The sequence below is a fragment of the Anabas testudineus genome, chromosome 6, assembly GCF_900324465.2.
Source record: "Anabas testudineus chromosome 6, fAnaTes1.2, whole genome shotgun sequence".
In the NCBI taxonomy this organism is placed as follows: domain Eukaryota; kingdom Metazoa; phylum Chordata; class Actinopteri; order Anabantiformes; family Anabantidae; genus Anabas; species Anabas testudineus.
Genome location: NC_046615.1, coordinates 16,791,098 through 16,812,017, shown reverse-complemented (window position 1 = coordinate 16,812,017; position 20,920 = coordinate 16,791,098). Strand labels below are relative to the sequence as shown.

The following is a 20,920-nucleotide window of genomic DNA, read 5'->3' as shown; positions in this document are numbered from 1 at the left end:
TGACTGATTGAAACGGTCTAGTGCTTTTACAAGTGGCTGTTTCCCAGTTGGTGAAGCAATCAGTGGGACTAAGGTTGGGCATCAAACTTTGCCAGAGCCGGAACCCAAATAAATAAATAAAATGTTTAGGTGAAATAAATAAATCTGTTGGAAATCATCTGACTAAAAAAGGAGCACTTGAATCAGAGCATGTTTCAAAGGCATTTCCTTTATATAAAGACGCTTTAGCTTTTCTGCCCCTTTGGGTTTTGCAGAATGACCCATATGGTTCTAAATGAGTCGGCACAAAGGGTCCAAAGTATCCGTTTTATTTCCCACAGCCCAATATGAAAAGAAAGAAAGAGGAAAAAGCCTCAAATCCTCACACTGGAGAAGCCAGAAGCTGGCAAATATTTGCTTTAAAGGCTACCAAAATGAATATAACCACATTAATCATCATTGATCAACCAACTAATTAATAAATGAGTCCCTGTACCTCAACCATACACATAATTATTGACTAGGTTAGATTAGAACATAAAGTATCTAAGAAGAATCCAATACGAAAACTAAACAGACAGAAATAAGAAATTAGACAAGAATATTGTAGGACAGAGGAGAGGTGGGAATAAAAAGGAGTTACACTTTGCATTTATTATGATATTTGTTGACTAATTCAAGAAATAGAAACATATACATATAAATTCTCTTTATATAAATCTATAATGTTAAATGATTTTATTAAAACTCAGTTTTAGAAAGAACTGTGAGAGTTTGGACAGTGACACTGCTCTTTAAGTTCATTCAATTTGAAATCAAATATCTCAAACGGCGTTAAAGTGTCGAGTCTCTGCTTTAATTTGAGCAGGTTTACATCAACACAGAAAGAACTGTGTGGGTGATGGAGCCCTTTTAACTCCAGTGGGAACCATATGATGGAGACGGTGCGATGAGCTGTTCTCTTTTTCATCTTCCTTTCCTGTCTCCATGTCTACGTTGATTTTTCTTTCATTTGTTCCTAAACTCTGCTGGTTTCTTTTATCCAAAGCAACTTACAAGTTACACACACAATGAGGAACTTGGGGTTCAGTATCCTGCTCAAGGACACGTCAACATTTGGCCGGGAGGAACTAGGAGTAAAACCACTGTAGTTTCTGAATGATTGCTTTAAAAATGACCCACAACAGCTTCCAGCTTTGCTAACAGTGACCTGACCTTTCTGTTTTAGAGGTTTCCAGGGATTTGCATCCTGTGGTGAATCCTCTGAGGTCTTCTCTCAATCATTCATTAGAGCATGACACCTACTTCCTGGAGAGTGTTCCTCACTCAGTGTACAGTTATAAAAGAGCTTTATCCTCATAATGCAAATTTTCAGTCCTACACACAGATACAACTTTCTCACCCACTTTTTTAGCCTCATTATTGTCCAACTGAGTGTCAATGATCCAACTTTGAAACACTGCTGCCGATCATGACCTGTAGCCAAGTGTCCAATTACTTTTGATCTCCTACAATCAAATGCAGAGATCCCGAAGAACAAAAGTTGTGTAACTGTCTAAATGATTATGATCTGGACTGTAAGTATATTGACACAGAATTTCAACAAAAACAGATCATAAGCAGGTAGCTGCTATTTACTGCACTGTGTTAAACTGCATTTTTATTTTTCACTGCCCTCCTTGTAAGACAGGTTGTATAGAGACTGTGAGGTTAAAGTTCAGACAGGATACAACAGCAAATCCCGCACCAGCTGTATTTCTATTTCAGTGGTTTATTGGCTCCTTCTCTGATCAAATTCTCTGGGTCTGAACTAATCACACAGACTTTGACTTAAATCAACATGTCGGAATTGCTGATGAAAGCAGAGAAATACACACCACACAAAACAATCCTGCTGTCCTGTGCTGCTAAACTGGACTCACTGGGAACTGTGGTTCACTCTGGGGCTCACATCCTCCTCTCTGCTCACTGCAGTGGCTCCTGTTAGATGTACAGCTGGGATACTTTGAATTTTACCTTATTTTCTTGGAGCTTTTCAGTCTCACTTTTATTCATTTATTTTTAACTTACTTGTTGGTGTAAAGCGACACAGCAGCAGTCCACTGCTGGCTGCCTCAGTGGTTTATACAATGGTAAAGATACCAACACACAAGTGGTGGGAGAAACTTGACGGTCACAGAACCTCTGTCCACCAAAACACAAAGTATCGTCCATTACTCACAGTCTCACTTTATTTTTGCACACTGAACCATTAGACTAAATGCTGTCTGAATCGTCTTCACTGACAGCAAAATGGATCATTTGGCTGCTTTTGTTTTGTGTTTTATGTCTGGTTTCATATACTTTAACATCACCAGCAGGCGTCGTCTACAGGTCTGCAACCATAGTTCCACCAAGAGAAAACACCATTGAGCACAGTGGGTTTCAGTTTGCTCCATGCAGGCACACACAGTGATTCACTGACTGTTATTAACACCTGCTTCTCAATACAAAACTACCATGCATGTAATTTGGGGGGTGATAACTTGCTCTGCATGGGTCCCCATAACCCCCCCAGCTACGCCCCTGGGTTTTGCATTTCAACACACATTAAAAATGAAAGCATCTGTGTGCGCACCGACTGGGCGTAAAAGCGCCCCCCTGTTTTCGATTTAAGGACGTGGTCCTGCAGACACGGACCGTGGCACTGGTCGGTCGGTGGAGTTTCGACCGGGCCGGTGATTTGGTGCAATGCGAACACTTCCACCGCTGATTGTGCTCTCTGTCAGATAGACAGGCGGCAGCAGCAGCCTCCCACTCCTCCTATTGCTATAACAACCACAGGGCGGTCGGTGTGACTCGATGGCACCGCAGCTCCGATGCTCCTGCGAGTCGCCCGACCTCAGCTCACCACATCGCTGTTTGTCACTGACTGAGTCCTGCCCGGGTAGGAGGAGGGGGGAGAGCCTGTGCGTCCCCGTCACAGTGATCTGAACAGTGGGAAGCTCAGGCTCGGAATCCGCTACGTCAAACAGATTAGTCAAATAACCTCTCGGGGTTGGACATACCACCCCTCCTTGGGTTTGCCTGGCTGCACGGGCTCAGGAAGGAAGATAGTCTGCGCTGACAAATATCCAAGGAGCCCTTGGCGAAATACAGAAGTGCACTACTTTTCTTTTCTCTCTCTCTCTCTCTCTCTTTTTTTTTTTTTTTTGAGAGAGAGACTGGGTGAGACAACTGTGCTGATCCTCCAGCGGCGTCTCTCTCTTCTTTTCCTCCCCCCACCCCCGGTGCGAAATGGCGAAAGAAAACGGCGAGTCCAGCGATGGGTCTTGGAAAAAGCATGTCGATGATATCAAGAAGATATTTGACTTCAAGGAAGTCCTCGGGACGTGAGTAACAACATAACGCAGCTTCACAGGCGGCGACAAACTTTGTATCCAGTTGTGTAAATTAGCCTCAGACAACAATGACACATTGTGCCGCGTAACGGAAATGAAGAGCAGACTGACAGCTGTTGAATATCTGTTGAATCTACTGAGAATGGGTCCACATTTAAAGAATCAAACCCAGCCGGCACCAGCATCAGTAAATTGCTCAGACAAGGGGGGAAATAAATTGTGTTTCATGAGAGACAATGAGGTGTGTAGTCAGACACGCGTAATGCGCCGCCGTTCATTCAGAAACTACTGCAGCCTGCTTGAATTCGTGCCACAGAGCAGATCAGGTCTGAGGTGCGATGGAGGGGAGCAGCCATTTGTTTGGGGCACTCTGTGAGATACAGCAGGGCCCTATTTGCATATACAAAATGATGAAATGAGCTCCCAAACTGAGGCGCCGTGTGCGATGACTGTGCGTGTTCCTCTGCTCAGTCTCTTGTTTTCTTATTCAAACACAGGATCATTGTGTTTTGTTTTGTTTTGTTTTGTTTTGTTTTTTTTTTAGCAGAGAAACGTTATGTCTGGGTTTCTGGATTCATCCCAGTGTCACAGATACTTTAAACAGTTTATACAGTATAAGCTCGTCTGTTGCTGTTCTCAGTTTCATTTGGCCTGTTCCTATAGTTTATGGACCACTTTAGTTAAGTTATTCTCTGGCCCTTAGACCCCAGAGCAGACAGATTCCAGACTTTATTTTGGTCTGCTGTTGGGGCTGTTTGACAACTTGTCTTCTCCTGTTTGAGTAAGTTATCCAGCAGAAATAGAGCCACTGAAGACCTCAAGCTACTGATGAAACTGAGCTGGAGGGGAAGGCCGTGCTTTTACTTTGAGGCTGGATGTCTCGTGATAGATCACTAGATGCTGCCACACATATCTATAAGGTTTATTCATCATTTTCCGGTGGACCCTTGCTCTCATGAGACATGCCCCTCCTCTCTTAACGTTTCGTTTCGTTTAATGTCGTGATTTTTCTTTTTTTTTTGTAGTGTTGGGGAAGGCCCCGTCTCCCTAGAGATTTCTTTTTTGTTTTTTCAGTTTGGCCTCAGAAGCTGATGTCAAACAGAGCACAGAACCGTCCTCTGGTCACGGTTGTAGCAGAACTGGGAAGGAAGTCATTCATAAACATTAAAAAATACTCATGGTGTTGTGTTGCTGTAAAATATGCAACCTCCTCCTGTGTATACTTTGACATCATCTGCATGTTCTTGCCGTCCTTCGTCATCTCCTCATTTTGTGAGACTGTAAACTGCTCATCGTGACCACAGACCTGAGCTGCACCATCTTAAAATTCTCATACAGATTGGTGATTCATGAAGCACACTCGACACTTCAGCTGTTGTACTAAACAGTCAGACGTTCCTACCTGGAGGCAGTTCTGATTTCCCCAAGGCTTTCATTTATGTGTGAAGAGCCTCTGAATAACACCAGTGAATCATCGTGATTTACTGTCCACACAATGCCCAGGTTGGAGGAACACACATCCCTCGCCCACAACTCAACACACATCTCCAAGGCCAGTTTGTCACAGTTCGGCTCTTATGCTACATGCTGTGCAGCCTGAACTCATCCTGGTCGACTTTAACAAAGTCCCATTTACTAGTTCCTGCGGTTTTTAATTAGGTCATCACTTTTTCTTGCTGATGTACCTTCCAGATGTAGTTTAGTCCTCTTAACCAGGTTTTCCCCACGACTGTCTAAGAGGGATCATCCCTCTGCCGCATCCTCATGCCAAAGAAAACTCATTCACTGTGCTCCACACACCAGCGGCGGAAAGTCATTAACTACATTTAGTCAAGCAATGAAGGGCAATTATGTTGTACTTTACATGAGGATTTTTATGTTTTGCTTCTTCGTATTTGTTGTCCAGTATATTTCACAGGAAAATATTGTCGACAATATTTATTAGTTACTATGCAGATCATGATTTGCCAGTCGAAACCCATTTTATTCATTAAAGTAATGATGTGATCACACACTGCCTGTCCAAAAAAAAAGTCACACACTCGAATATTTCGTTGGACTGGCTTTACCTTCACATCCCAAAGACTCTCAATGGGGTTAAGGTCTGGACTCTGTGGTGGCCAATCCATGTGTGAAAATGATGTGTCATCCTCCCTGAACCAGTCTTTCAGAAGTTGAGCCCCATGACTCCTGACATTGTCATGTTGGAATATGCCTGTGCCATCAGGGAAGGAAAAAAAATCCACTGATGGGATAACCTGGTCATTCAGTATATGCAGGTCGTCAGCTGACCTCATTCTTTGGCTGAACCTACCTCTTATAAATAGGAGAGATGTTATTTCAGCAGCCGCTCGTAGCCAGACCGTTTTTCTGTGTGTGAACGTTATGACTGATCAGATATTGATTAGTTTGGAAGCAGGAAGCTTGAGGTGGTGTCAGGAATGCTTTGGCTTCTTCTGCTGTGTTTTTGTTGTTTTTGCATTGGTTGATGTGAGCTAATGAGATCTTGGCCTCTGAAGTCATTTGTCGTACCTCACTGCTGCTTGCCTTGTGGCTAATTTCAGAGTCTTAAGCTGCTGATACTCTATTGAAGCAAATTAAGTAACCTGAACACAAGCACCTTTAGAGATCCCAGTGGACAAGTGTGCAGCATGAGGTCCAGTGGGTGTTTGTTTCAGCCGTGTGCCAAAGCTCGATGATGAAGGATGCATTGAATCAACTTTGTCTCTCGAATTCTCTTTATGATATCTCAGCTCAGAGTAATTGCAATTACTTTCTGGTTCCTACACCAGTTTTTCCCAGATTCAAAAAAGGTATTCTTTGGAACTTGTGACATATTGATTAACATAGAAACTGCATTTATTGTAGTAAACATGACACCCATTCCACTTGAAAGGTCAGTATTCTGCAGATATTGATGCCACATATTGGATTTTTTGCAGCCCTACTGATAATTGATTGATTGATTAAGTCATCGCTGCTATTTTGCTTTAGGTGTATAAATTACAAGAAACTGCAATGGAGACATGCTAGAGATGTGTAGGGTTTGAGGTCGTTTCAGAACAGTGTTATTATTATTTGAATAGTTGGTTTCACTTTAAAAAATTGTTATTTTTTTATCAGTGCTGAGCAACACGAGCATTTGCTAGGTTATGTTTTTTTTTTAGCTCTGATTTTGGTCTCTACCAATTTCTGAGGTAAACAGTTTTGTCTTCTACTGTTTGCTGTGGGACAGTTGTACATGGGTCAGGAGCTAAAACAGACTGTATGTCAAAAATGAAATTATTTATCTAAATGGCAAGAAATTAATGTTAAATCAGTTTAAGTGCTTTGTTATGCATTCCCAGAATCTCACGTTCTAAGATTAAAGTGCCAAAGTTGCTTTCTGTTTAGCTAAACCTGACTCATATGTGTCATTTGTCACAAAGACACAATCTTTAATTCCTTTTTACTGACTCAGATAATCAGAATTTGATATTAATGACCAAACAGGCATGTATGAAAATATTCAGCTGCCGCTGTCGGTGCTTGGATCATTCTCGGAAACACTGTGTAGAGATGAGCTTGATCCTTGAAAGCTGCCTGAAAGCAGTGAAAATGGCAGCTAGGCAACTGGGATGATGGAAGTCCTTGGTTGTTCCCCACTGAAGAAGACACTTCCCACCGCTGCCACTGTCCTCCAGCTGCATTCACAGTGGGTGCAGATACTTTGTTACTGCCTGTAACAAAGGAGAGTCAGCTAATTTAAAAAGATAATGCGTCGTATGCTGTGTGTGTAGTAATTTCCAAAGTTTCCATTTGTATTCATGCCCCTGTTTCCACATTGTGAAATCCACTGCACTCAGTGTTGAAGGGTACCAGGCGGCTCGGTATCAGAGCACAGGAGGAGGTAATCATCCTTATGAAAATAATTCGACATTTCTCTGACAGGCTGGTCTGTGACTCCACACAGATTTCTGCCAAATATTTCCCTGCGGTGTTGGATCCCCCACCCCCTCTTTTTATTTGTTTATGACTGACATTAGCTCTTATGAGGCTTTAAACCGACTGTCCTTCTCTGTTTGATCAACAATCTGGGGAACACAAAGTGCACATTCCTGGAAAGAAGCCTCAGGTCCAGTGAGTGTTGTTGTTTAAGAGTTCCCATCTTCGTTCGCTGGGACTGTGGGAGCTGCTGAAACAATTCAGTTTCCTGTAATCAGCATTATTGTTATCATGGACACTATGGATGGGCAGTATAAAAAAATGTAACTATAATACAATATTTGCTCAATCACAGGGAGGAATCATCACAAAATACATCATGGATGATTCTTCACAAACTGTGTGACGTGTCCTTTTAAAGCAGCGATCATGTCATCTGTCGTTACAGCTGTTGGAGGGTGACTTTGAACGCACTAGGTCACACCGGCAGTAGCTCTACCTGGATTATGAAGTTCAGACTTCCATCCCATATGTTGCGTAACAGGCCACTGTAATGCATCTTACGCAAGATTATTCAGTGTGATTGCTCAGAAGCACCACAATACATGCATTTACTGTGAATGTCAATACGCCTGTTGCAGTCTTCAAGACCTCCACCCCCTCCATCAAAGAATTTCCTCCATCAACTGTGCCCTGCATTTTCATAATCGCTGATAATGACCAGCCGAGGTCAAAGACTGTAAAAGGTTCCTGGATGATTAGTTGATACGAGGCTTGCTTTGCATCTGCAGCATCAGCCGCCCGTTTCACACTGAGAGCAGCCAATGTTCACATTTCACATTAGTCAGCCAGTTTGGCTTGGCTGTCCTGCACGTAGTGCGCTGGTGACTGCAGACTGTCACATACGCAGCCCATACTGCCATCCAAGAGCTGTGAACTGGGAGCTCTGCGCCTCTGTGAAGAACTTAAAATTCAACTATTATTATTCAGCCAAGTGAGTCACTGTGCTGACAAGATTGTGCCGTCTGTGACACTGGGTCAGAAGCATTTTGCAGCCATACGATCATATTTATCTTATGTAATAGATTTTGATGCACTTAAAGAAGAAGTCAAGTTTAGATGTAGCCTTCTTTTATCACTTAATGCTGCATCAGGGAAGAAATCTGGTGTGCTGGTAGTCACTTAGGCTGTTTAGTTATGAAGCGTGTTTTACTTTACCAATTATGATATTGATGGTTTCACAATCTGAAAATCAGATCACTATTATACGTGATAAAGAAAATGTTAAATCCTCACATCTGAAAAGCTGGAACCAGCAAACATTCTGCATGTTCTCTTCAAAAACCTGTCAAAAAATGGATAAAAGTGTCAAAATACTTGCTGAATTTTATGTATTTATTTATTTTTGATGCTCTTGTTGTTTTAACTCTAGTTATATGAATGTGTTACTGTATCTTTGCATGTGTGTATGTGCAGGATGTGGGCGGTGGCCTCACAATATGCAGCACACCGCAGCTTTTTATTTCTGTGACTTATAAAGTATTAAAGTTAATTCTGTGAGAGCTTGTAGCACAGCGTGTCATGCTTCATGCATTGACAGAGTGAGGGAATTCACAGCCTTGGATTTTGTCATTTTATCATTCACAGGAAGTGATGTTGCTGCTTGTCAGTGTAGTGAGCAGGGGGACAAATGGTGTTAAACACTGTAACGAACCTTTTTGTCAGTTTATGGGTTTCCTGTGGTTTTCATCACTGTGTGTCTCATGCTGCAAGAAGCACGCTCTGAAAATGCATGCAAGAGACGCGTTCGACAGGCTCGGTGTGCCGGTGGAGGAATTTTGTACTTGTCCACACAGCTCTGAATAGAAATGATGCTCATTGTCCCCACAGCAGCAGCTGCAGTGGGCAGATAGTGCTGTAAGAGGCCAGAGTAGAAACATACCAAGTCCCACACAAGCCCTTGAATTTACATATTGTCCCACATCACGTGTCAGAGTGAGGTCAAAGTCGGAAGGGCGTACGCTCCAGGCCCTCTCAGGCGGGTCTGTTTGCTGAGTGTGTTCTACCTCATCACACCTGGGGCTGGCCTTTGTGACCAGGTAGTGTGTTTGTGCACCGTGTGTGTTTGTGCATCATGACATGACGGACCCTCCCCCCTGTGTGGTGGTGGACTGAGGGATTAGCGGTGATTTAATGGCCACGGTGGGACTTAGTGCAGCGATGGGCACTGAGGTTAGAGCCCGTTGGGAGGAACTGAGTACACTTTGAGAACATAATGGTCTTTATGATGTTTGCCCTCTTGCCGTTTGAAAGGTGGATGAATCAGTTCAGGTGGTTTTCTCCACGTCATTTTTGTATAACTGATGCATTTGGGGGTGACTGTGACTCAGGAGGTAGAGCAGTCAGGTCAGCTGTGTGGCAGCTCTGCCATCGGTATGTGAGTGTGTGTGAGAGGCAGTGTAAAAACAGCTTTGAGTACGAGTTAGATAGAAAAGCGCTATATATAAGTGCAGCTCATTTATGTTCCAACAAGTCATGTATGTTAGCCAGTAAAGCGTATGTCAGAAAACATGTGAGAGTGTGACACAAACAATTAGATCTTCTGAACTTGTTCTTTACTCTAGGCAAGTAATACTAGCAGGAAAGCCATCACATTAATAGCTGCAAGCTATTAATAAAATTACCTTTCTTTTAAAACCACAATATGAGTATTGTAAACATCCTTTCGAAAACACTGGCTATGTGTTTGTGCCCCTAACCCACCACATGTCAAACTGAAAGGCCCAGTTTGTGTACGTAATTTTTTGCCAGACATCAAACTTAAAAGTATCACATAAACCATCCGTTCATCAGCTAATGAAGGATTTAGTGTTTAAGATTCTGCTCGTTTAGATTGGATCAGCTTTTGTGGTCTGACCCAGAGATTTTCAAATCATCACTCGTCTTTCAAACCTTCTCACCATACCGTCCTGAGGGCACCAGCAAGTAAAGCTGTCTATGAAGGTGTGTAATGAAAACAAGAAGGGGTGGAAAAAAGCAAGCATGCCTGCTGCCCAGCGAGATTTATTAAGGAGGACCAATGTGGTATCATAGCAACAGATAGAGATTGCTTGAGTAAATATTCACCTTAATTCCGTATTTGTTTTTAAAGGCTCTCATATATGGAGACACGTGTCTGAGGAAGTCACGCTATCTGCCGTCCTAAATGGATGTTTTTATTTTTTTAAATGCATTTTATTTTTTTATTTTTTGAGGCTTTAGAAGTGTTTGCTGTGCTTCTGGCTGCACATGAAAACCAAGTGTAAGCCAACACAGAAGGCTGTTGGCCATAAAGAGGGACTTTACCAGCTCTTGGTAAATATTCACAATATGCTGTTTGTGTACTCTGGCCCCTCTGCCTCTGAGTGGCCTCTGTCTGCTCACTGATTTTTCTGTCAATATTGCCAGAGCGCACATAAAGCAGGGACATGTTTCTTCTTTTCTCTTGCAGCGGTGCGTTTTCCGAAGTGGTGATGGCTCGGGAGAAGGCCACAGGAAAGATGGTCGCAATCAAGTGCATCCCGAAAAAGGCGCTGAAAGGGAAGGAGACGAGCATCGAGAATGAAATCGCTGTGCTTAGGAAGTATGTACCACCTGACTGAGCTGCAGGAGAACACCATTTTAGACCACAGCTTGCCTCTACCTCTGGGAAACTTGTGTGTCTCCCTCTTCACTCAGAGATGCGATGCCGGTCCTGCTCAGTTTATTTAACAGTCACTGTCAGACTTAATTGACTTCCTTGTCGAGTCTCATCTATCTACCGTTTTGGGTCTCCACACTTACACACCTACACAGGGTTCGATAGGATTGCACTGCCACCAGGTGACACCTCATCCTCCAAGGCCTGATGGGTAATTCCCCTGAGAATCTCAGTTATCAGTCAACCTTGAAATAAGCATGCCAGTTGTTGGGTGTAGTTGCCTGGTTACAGTTGCTATCCTTGACTTCCTCCTTTTTCTCTCTTTGTTTTGATTTCTCCATTTTCTCCCTCTTGTCATGCTCCTTACTTCTCTGTTGGTCTAACTGCAGCCTCATTTTCATTTTGAACTTAGAAAGGAAGTTGTGAAGGTTGTTTAGTCCTTTGAGACTCTCCTCGCCTCCTCTTACACCCACATCTTTTCCTTTTCAGCCACCTGCCCTTCTGAACACGATCTGTCATCTGCATATCTCCTTGCTGAGGCTTTTTTTGTAACTAAAGCCTCGCTGGTTGGTTGCCTGGACACGGACTCCCAGCATCCATCCTATATTATTTTCTTCAGGTGCTCCTGCTGACAGGGGTTGCCGCTTCATGACTCATTAATCAGCATCCTCTAAGAATCCCCCCTCTCTCCATTACGTACAAAAGGTTTTCTCCCTTTTGTGAAGGAAATGCTTTGTCAGATTAGATTTTGACAAATGTATATATGCATATGTGCATTCACACAGACGCACCCACCGTGTACTTACAGCCAATGTGGTGAAACAGAAAGCAAAAAACAATCTGTTTCCAGTTGGCAGAGAATCATTTTAACAAAAGAAAAGGCTAATTGCACCTCATTAGTTGCCTGTACTGAAATGAGCAGACGCTGACAGCAAGCAAAGTAAATAGTCTGTTCTCTCTCTCCAGGATAAAGCATGAGAATATCGTGGCGCTGGAAGACATCTACGAGAGTTCAAACCATTTGTACCTCATAATGCAGCTGTAAGTACACCAACCTTTCACATTGTTTGTTAAGGTCAGCTTTTTGTCTCGCGTTTGGCCTGTTATTTTGATAATGTGTTATGGTTATGCTTGAATGGACATCTGTAATGCCCTTAAGGTAGTTTTGCTCTCACATGCATATTTGAGTGAAGTCAGTGATGCTTTTAAGAGAGATTAGTCTTGTTTAAAAGCTGTAATATATGTATAGACGGGCTAAATAATGCAATAGATTTAATTTTTTTAACAATACAAAAAATTGATAACTTTTTTTATCTGCACAGTAGTGCAAAAGTAAATTCACATTTAAATTTGACATTTTAAGATGCACACTTTTTCATTTTGCTCATGAGATGTAGAGTACAGTAAACATGAAGCTGGAGACAGGAGATCATTAGCTTAGTTTACAGTATGTGAAGGAAGACCAAAATCTGGCTCTGAAGTTCACTTGTTAAAGATGTGTACCTGGATCCTCAGTGACTGTAAGTTTATTCAAAATGTTATTTCAAGTGGCTTCATTTTATCCCAGTCTTCCTGGCAGATGCTCTCAAGCTCCATCGAACTGGATTCAAAGCGTCTCAGAACTGCCACCTTCAGGTCTCCCCACAGATGTTCACTAGGTTTTAGTGTGTCACAAAGCCACTGCAGCATTGTCTTGGCTGAATTTGGATTTACTTTTAGTCATTTAGCACATGCTCTTATCCAAAACAACTTACAAGTGAGGTAGAAAGCAAATAAATCTTTGCTTTGTCACCCTCCACCGTGCTTAACAGCGGGGATGATATTAAACTGTAATGACATAGTGCTTGGAGTTCTGGCCAAAGAGTTTAGACCACAGTGTCTTTGCCCTCGTGTTCGCCTGTTTGGCAGAGTCTGAACAAGCTGTGGTCTGTGTCTAACCACTCTACCATAAAGCCCTGATTGGTGGATTGTTACTGTGATGGTCATTCTTCTGCCAGGTTCGTGTTTGTTTCATCAGACCAAATCTAAAAAGAATCCTGATGGTTGAAAACCTTTTTCATTTCACAATTACTCAGGCCACTGTGCTCCTGCACAACACTCAGAGCTTTTGAAATGGTTTTATGCGCTTGTCCTGATCTGCAGCTCACAATAAAATGTGATTATGTAGGTCTGCAAAGAGTTCCCTGGACTTCATGGCTTAGTTTTTGTTCCGACACACAGTGGGAATTGTGAGACTTTATATAAGCAGCTCTAGGTCATTATGGATTATTGAGTGTGTAGAGTGAATATGATGCATATAAAAAATAAATCTACAGTCTGCGACACAATAACATTTGCAATAATGAAGGACTGTGAATACTTCCTGAAGCCACTATATGTAATGTCTTCTTAAATGTATCTCACTCTGTGCCAGTGAAAGTGCTATTTTTCAGTGTGTGGCATATGTCGTCATGATTTCTGAGACCTTTCCTCTTGCCACATAATTTCACAGTGTTTGTGACTAATGCACCGGCAATTTAGGCAGCGATTATCTGCCCTCTTTGTACCTCTGAAAGGTGCATAATGTTGCCTTGAAGTCTCACTCACTGTAAAAATAGATTGGCAGCCATCTGTGAAAGCAGACACACACTCATGATTGTGGCTCAACTTGACATGAGTCACTTGTTGTGACTTTGTGTCTGTAATTGTGATTTAAAGTAGAAGAATACTGGTAGATCAATTGCAGACACTGTGTGATTATAGATTGATTCTCATTGGCTAAAATGAGCAATAGTTTTTCTGTTTCTCAGAGGAGTTCTTATATTATTGTTATATTATTATTATCCTTTTATAAATCCATTCATTATTTATTAAACCAGACTTTATTATGCATTTTCTGTGTGTGCTGACAGGGTATCTGGTGGTGAACTGTTTGACCGAATCGTAGAAAAGGGCTTCTACACCGAGATGGATGCCAGTCGGCTCATTCGACAAGTTCTGGATGCAGTGAACTATCTTCACTCCATGGGCATAGTGCACCGGGATCTAAAGGTAGGCTACTATTTAATATCAGTAGCTCCCTTAGAGAATCCTCTGCACTTGTTGTTGAAGAGTTGAGAACGCTTCAGTTTTTCTGGCGGGGGGAAAATCCCTGCTGTTTAACCTGTGTGAGTGACATTATGTGAACTCTCAGTGTGGATCACCCACAAAAGCTAAATGTCAGGGATTTTCTTTCTCAGTAAAACCAATGAAGTGTCTTGGATGAGCTGTACGATTCCACAGACTCTTGAATGATTTTGACTCTATGGGATTTTGTTTTGTGTGTTGTTTGAAATCTCACTGTCTGTATGACTGAAATGAATTCGTGTTTAAAGGCATAATGCTCAGTGAATGTGTTGGCCTGAGTTGTGCTTGATTTGGGTCTTTCAGTCATGGGGTCTTAGGTGTATGGGGCTCTTTTACCTGTCCCATAATGCATCTCTGCTCAGAAATTAGCAGTGCCACACTGTAGGACTCTCTCTTTTTGTTTGCAGCCTGAGAACCTGCTGTACTTCAGTCCTGATGATGAGTCAAAGATCATGATCAGTGACTTTGGCCTCTCAAAGATGGAGGGAACAGGTGACGTGATGGCCACCGCCTGTGGGACTCCAGGATACGTGGGTGAGGCTTCCCTCTGAGCTCTTGTGTGGCTGGAAACTGAGTCTGAGATAATTAGTTGCTCTAGTTGGCTAAACATGACCTCATCTAATCTGCCAGTAGCCACAGGTTAACCGTAGCCATCTGTCACAGACAAACTACTGAACATTCACAGTCCTGTCCGTTCTCTCTGTTATATTCAAAACACTGTTTACACAGTTTTTCTAATGACATTTCAAATAATGTCTTTGTTTCAGCTCCTGAGGTTTTAGCTCAGAAACCCTACAGTAAAGCAGTGGACTGCTGGTCAATTGGGGTCATCGCTTATATCCTGTGAGTATTCAATTTAAAACATAAACAGAGAAATAAACTGAAGCTTATTTTGTATATTTATCAAAAGTACTGACCAAGAAAGGGAAAGAAATTACAGACAACCATAGTAAAACAAGATTAGAACAGAAAAATAAACGGGTCTACAGCAACGCTAGCAGCTCTGTGAGACTGTACTTGTAGTCGACACAGTGATTTTTCAGGCTGAAAGGTTATAGTACCACGCTACCATGGCTCACATTTTACTATGATTTGAATGTTTACAACTAAGGCTAATGGAGATTTAATTAGTTTTGCAGGTTGAATGAGGTGCCAGATGAAAATTTTGAATTGATGATGGTAGTAAAAAAATATATACTTTAGATGGTCAACCTAGCATGTATCACAGTGAATATTGAATAATTCAGTCGAATTCATTCTCTGGACACCAGAAATGTCCAGTTTAAAACCATCAAACAATACATTAAACCAACATACAGATTCTAATTTGCCCCATTTGATGCTAAACCAGCTTGGTCAATTTATAGTCTGCGGGATTCCCACTGCTGTTGTTCCTTTTCTACTGAGCTTATTAAACTCTCAGTGGAAAGTGTTACGGCCAAGCAGCCAGAAGCATTAAGTTAAGGACTGTTTCTCCTTAGCAAAGACAAAGTCACTTGTCTTGTCACCCATTCGTTAGGTTAATAAATTCTAAGGTGATCAGGTGAAGGGGTTTCTGATGGGTGAACAAATGAGGCGTCTACCTGGAGGTTGTTTCATAGTCAAAAGCACAAGATAAATATACTGCACAGACTTACGTTGCACAGCTGTCATTTACACGTCCCTCTTTCCAAATCATATGAAAATGCACTGTTTTTGTCCAATTTTCCCTGCTAGTATTTGTGTAGTCTCTGTAATCCCTCTGACCTGTCTCCTGTTGCATGCTATATAAAAAAATCAAACTGCCAGTGAATGAGATTAGGCCGTAGCAAATCCTTTTTAGATTTGGGTTAAAGTTTCTAACATCAGCTGGATGATGGCGCTCAGACAGGCTGTTGATGTGTAATCATCCATCTTGATCTTCTCAGGCTTTGTGGTTACCCCCCCTTCTACGACGAAAACGATTCGAAGCTCTTTGAGCAGATTCTCAAGGCAGACTATGAGTTTGATGCACCGTACTGGGATGACATATCTGACTCTGGTGAGCTATAAAGTGCTGTGTGTTTGTGTCCAAAGTAAACGATGAGTTAAAAATTACATTCAACGCATCATAATGCTTCATAAATCCATATCCTGTGTCTGTTTCCAAATACAAAACTCTACATTTTCCCCACACATTTATAATATTTCTAATAAAGACATGATAACATAACCGGCATGTCCAGAGCTGTGATTCATCCAGGGTGTAAGTGTCTGTGTAATACAATAAAGAGACTGCATGCTGGCATTTTCAGCTAATACTTACTGCAGCAGCATCATTGTGTAAACTTTAGTAACAGTAGCATAAAGTAAAAGTTCCAAATGTTTACAATCTGTTTTAATTGTTGTTTTATTCTATGACATATTCACTTACAGTGTATTTTTTATATGTATATCAGAAAACTGTTCTTGAAAGACAGTGTTTTATTTGCTTGAATTATATATAAATATTAAATTCTGTCTAATTGTAATTTACCGGCAAAAAAAAGTTTCCATTAATACATTTTTATTTACACTGATATTTCAGCTATTTCAGTAGGTTTTTTTGCTCTTCTTGTTTTGGAAATCTGCCATTTGTCACAAATTCTGCACAGCTCACATGGCATTTCCTGGTCTCTCCTTGTCAAGTCGGGATTATTTAGAGAGTCAGTATCACAAATAACAAATTAGGAGTGTTACTGTCATATAGTACATCGCAAGCTAAGGACACTTAGACTGTAGATAGGCAGGATGGGCAGAACATGTTCTCAGCTGGACGTGCTCTTGACTTTTTTCAATTCCCTCCACAGCCAAAGACTTCATCAGCTGCCTAATGGAGAAGGACCCGGAAAAGAGATTCACATGTGACCAGGCTCTTGAGCACCCTTGGTGAGAAACTAATCGTCGCCGCAACCAGACAATCACAAGGAACCACACATCTTGGTGCGATTAAACAGCAGTATGACGCAGATTGCCAGGCTTATGCATTTGTCATGGAGAGCATGTCCTCCCACTGTCATCTGTCGCCATGGCTTCAAGCCACGAACCCACCTCTGCTCAGTACCACCAGGCCTCGAAAGGAAATCTGCTGAATAAATGGCTGCCAATTAGTGGCTGGCATCCTGAAGGATCCTTGAAGAATGTGGAAGCTTTAATGAACAATTAGGATGTCTTCCCAGACCTGAGCCGGAGCTAACGAGAGCGGGCTGGCGTGGGCCGCTGTCTCCACCCGAGGTGGTCAATATGAATAAGTCTGTTATCCAGTAATGAGGCTTTCGGGCCCTGGGCAGCTGATCCATCTGATACAAATATGTGGTTTGTGATACTGGTAACAGGTGTCATGACAGAGAGAAATGGCTTTCATTGACAAGGTTTCATTCTAAGATATTATGATTAATGTGACACAAAGCGATACGGTTGGTGATCTCCTGCACAAACATTGCAGCATCAATCAAATGTGTTTCCCAGAGTGAAAATAAATGATAAGGAAGCAGCATGAGGGTTATTCCCAGGGTGTTACAGATACAAATATAGATCAGTTGTGTAATGCAGTGTTTGTATGTGTGAATTGTCATTTTCTAGGATCTAAAAAGACTTTTGTCATTTTCAGGATTGCTGGAGACACGGCTCTCTGCAAGAACATACATGAATCAGTCAGCCGACAGATGAGGAAAAACTTTGCCAAAAGCAAATGGAGGGTGAGCAGGCGGGATGTCATTTTTCTTTATCACATATTACCAAAAACAAACTGTTTTAGTAAAAAGACAATGCACTCTATCATATCGAAATAGAAAAACATACAGGGGTTTTCTTTCTCCGGGGATCTTAGGTGTTACATTTGTCTTGTCACACCCTCTCTTCACAGCAAGCCTTTAATGCGACGGCTGTGATCCGCCACATGAGGCGCCTGCAGCTGGGCACCAGTTTTGGCAGCAGCATCCACGGCAACAACTCCGTGTCCAACCCTCAGAGCCGAGCTCCGGCCAAGAGCCAGTCTGTGGACTGTGCCCCTCTCTCCCTGAAGGACTGTGAGTGACGCTTCAGATTCTCTCTGTAGACGTGAACACGTCCAACTTTTAGTACTGCACTCTGCTGAGCTCTGTTCACTCTTCTGCCCTCTCCACTGAAGTAATTGGCAACTGTTTAAAGAGCTGTGATTTTCAATTAAACCGACTAAACTGGATTTAACACGAGCCATGTGGTCACAACACTTCTGGTGGCTTTTAACTTAACCTAAGAGGTTTGTTAAAACACTACACCTCACATTGTACAGACTTAATTTAAAGAATATCTTAATAGATTTGGTCTTGAAGTCTGGTGATAATGGCTGTAAAGAAACCATGAGGAGATCAAAACCAACAAAGGTGTTGACATTACTAAGAAGCCCCTTCTTAGTAATGTCAACACCTTTGTGTTTCTGTGTTAGAGACAGAGATCTGCAGCAGTTGTTAAAAATGTAAAGCGTGTGACATTCAAGTCCTTGCTGAAGCTGTGTTTTCCCCCACAGGCCCACCAATAGCTCCTTTGCCCCCTGCTGATGTCCCGTCTCCTGCGCGAGAGGAACCACAGGTGGTGGCTGAGCCATCGCGGCCGCGACCCTCCACTGTCACGGTCATCCACACGGGGACTAAATGACGCCAGGTTCCGCGGGAGGTGAGCTGGGAGACCACGGAGCTTTGAGATGGGATAAAACTATCCCAGGCCTCGTGATTCAACGCCGTTGCCCAGTTTGCCCATCCCGCCACCTCCCATCTGTTTGTGCCAAACCACGGGAGGAATTTGAGAAGTGTCGTCTCAGCACAACACCTCCCACTGTCATACAGACCTGGAATCACAGAAGGGGAGAGGCTCAGCAGAAGTTGTTATTGTGGAAGCCATGTTCAGGATGGCTCATGGCTGTCTGGCAGATAAACAAGCAGCTGTTTGGGGAAATGCCACACTAAATGGAACTCTTAATTGAAGCTGCTGTCATTTCAGACTGTGAGCGTCTGGGGACCGGATGCTCCTCTGTATGCCTTGTGTAAATATCCTGCCTGAAACTGTTGAGTGGAGTCATGTTATGCAAGTGAAATTTAAGCTTCAAGCTGTGGTAAATAATCGTGACATCATCCGCACTCTTGAACTTCTCGTCTTCTTGACAGCTCGTTAATTTGCTGTGGTAATTGCTACAATGGCTCACAGGGTTATAACTCCCAACAGTAGGGCAGTGTGTGTGTGTGTAATCTCTTTGCTTTAAAGTGTGTGGACATGAAACTCGAGCAGGACAATGTGCTTTAGTCATGGAGCGTGATCGCTGAGAGGGGCAGTGCATTGCACAATGTATTGGATTATTTATTTTCTTACAATATATTATGACTTTTTTGTAAGAATACAACTAAATGTGTTACTAGACTGGACTGAAAAGTTGTTGCATTGAATGATAATGACACTGTGTGTAATAGTTGTCACTTTGTAATTGTTTTATTTGATGAATCAGTTTCGATGTGACTGTGAAGTACCTCCTTGACCACAGGAGGGCAACCACGTGTTGTTGCTTTATGACCAGTTCTCAGGGATGTGCTACAACATGAAGCTAACCAAACCCCTCTCGGAGTGGTCGAGCACTGCTGATGGTAAAATATTTAAAAAGTAAAAACCTCCAAATACTGCATATTATTCTTATGTGTCATTGGAAGAGTTGACAGGTGTTATCTTTCTTTAAATTAATTGTTGTATATGTAATGAGCATCTTGCACTGATTGTTTTCACTTTAATAACCTTGAAATGTGGATTTGGATTTAAAGGTATTCATCAGCGAAGCGTCTGCAGTAAAGATTTAACACCATAAATGAACGCATCTGGATTGCTCCCATTGCAGAATTGTCAAATCAGTAGTGTACAGTGCAGTCGTTGAGATATTGTGCTCTGTTTTGCCCATGAAGTGGCTGGCCTGAAAACGGCTCACTCCCTCGTTGTTTAATCACTGTGCTTTCATACCAGCCTGTTGAATTTAGCACGAAGACTCTTTCTCCTTCTCTCTCATGCTCGCTCTCTGGACTTTCACACAGAGAAGAGACCCGTCCTTGTATTTTCTCTGCAGTACCTCTATTTCATTTTAAATCACTCGACATAAATTGGAGGAGAAAACATGCCCGCTATCACTGAATTATCTGGGAAAGTATTGTGGTGAATATTGATTTTTGGATTTTGAGCCGCTGTTTACAATAAATACAAATCTCAGTTTGTTTGGCTCTGTTTTTGTCTTCCCTATATTTTTCTCCTAAAATTATCAAAAGAAAGCAAAAAATGTGAAGCATTTAACCCCCCCTCATCCCAGTATGCATGTATTACATATTGTTGCGGAATTGTACTTTGTAGAGATTCATGTATTAAAAAGAGGCTTGTTTGCACGTGTTGTTGCTTCTTTGGCAGATTAAACATCAAGTTAGCACAGGGTGCACACATTAGAAACTGCTATTGAATATAGATTTTATTTTTGTAACAAGCGAGTATATACAAAAGTCAATTATATTCACATTTATCCTGTTTCTGATGATGTGCAATGATTTTTTTGTAGCTATCCATTGAACCATATGAAGTCATCATATTCTAAAGTAAAACCAATGGTTTTCTTATGCACTATACCAGCATTATTCTCAATAATCTTATATATTATAATAAATGTAGATTTTTTTTTTTTTTTACAACAGTAGTAGTTTGTTCAGATGTCTAACAAGAGCTTTATGGACTCCATGAAACATAAGTTGCGTACATTTTCATGTGTCTGACATTTCACAGACTAATTTATCTGGACATAAAAAGGTTAATATAAAATTCATCAGTAGCAGGCTTAAACAAATGTTATCAGCATCAATAT

The 20,920-nt window shown here is 41.8% G+C and overlaps 1 protein-coding gene across 1 annotated transcript; it reads left to right on the top strand.

Annotated features, from left to right (window-relative positions):
* Window positions 1-2,812: 2,812 nt before the first annotated feature.
* camk1db (calcium/calmodulin-dependent protein kinase 1Db) lies at window positions 2,813-20,438 on the top strand. The gene is made up of 11 exons (XM_026366133.1): window positions 2,813-3,350; window positions 10,774-10,905; window positions 11,929-12,003; window positions 13,854-13,992; window positions 14,475-14,601; window positions 14,835-14,910; window positions 15,975-16,087; window positions 16,875-16,953; window positions 17,675-17,762; window positions 17,930-18,092; window positions 18,572-20,438. The coding sequence occupies exons 1-11, from the start codon at window positions 3,256-3,258 to the stop codon at window positions 18,697-18,699; spliced, it is 1,215 nt and encodes a 404-aa protein (XP_026221918.1). The 5' UTR covers window positions 2,813-3,255; the 3' UTR covers window positions 18,700-20,438.
* Window positions 20,439-20,920: the final 482 nt, after the last annotated feature.

Excerpts from the sequence above, each read along its gene's own strand:
- camk1db (XM_026366133.1), top strand. The coding sequence starts at position 3,256 with ATGGCGAAAGAAAACGGCGAGTCCAGCGATGGGTCTTGGAAAAAGCAT. Across the intron at positions 16,088-16,874 it reads GGATGACATATCTGACTCTG|CCAAAGACTTCATCAGCTGC; the intron begins GTGAGCTATAAA and ends TTCCCTCCACAG. Across the intron at positions 16,954-17,674 it reads CAGGCTCTTGAGCACCCTTG|GATTGCTGGAGACACGGCTC; the intron begins GTGAGAAACTAA and ends TGTCATTTTCAG.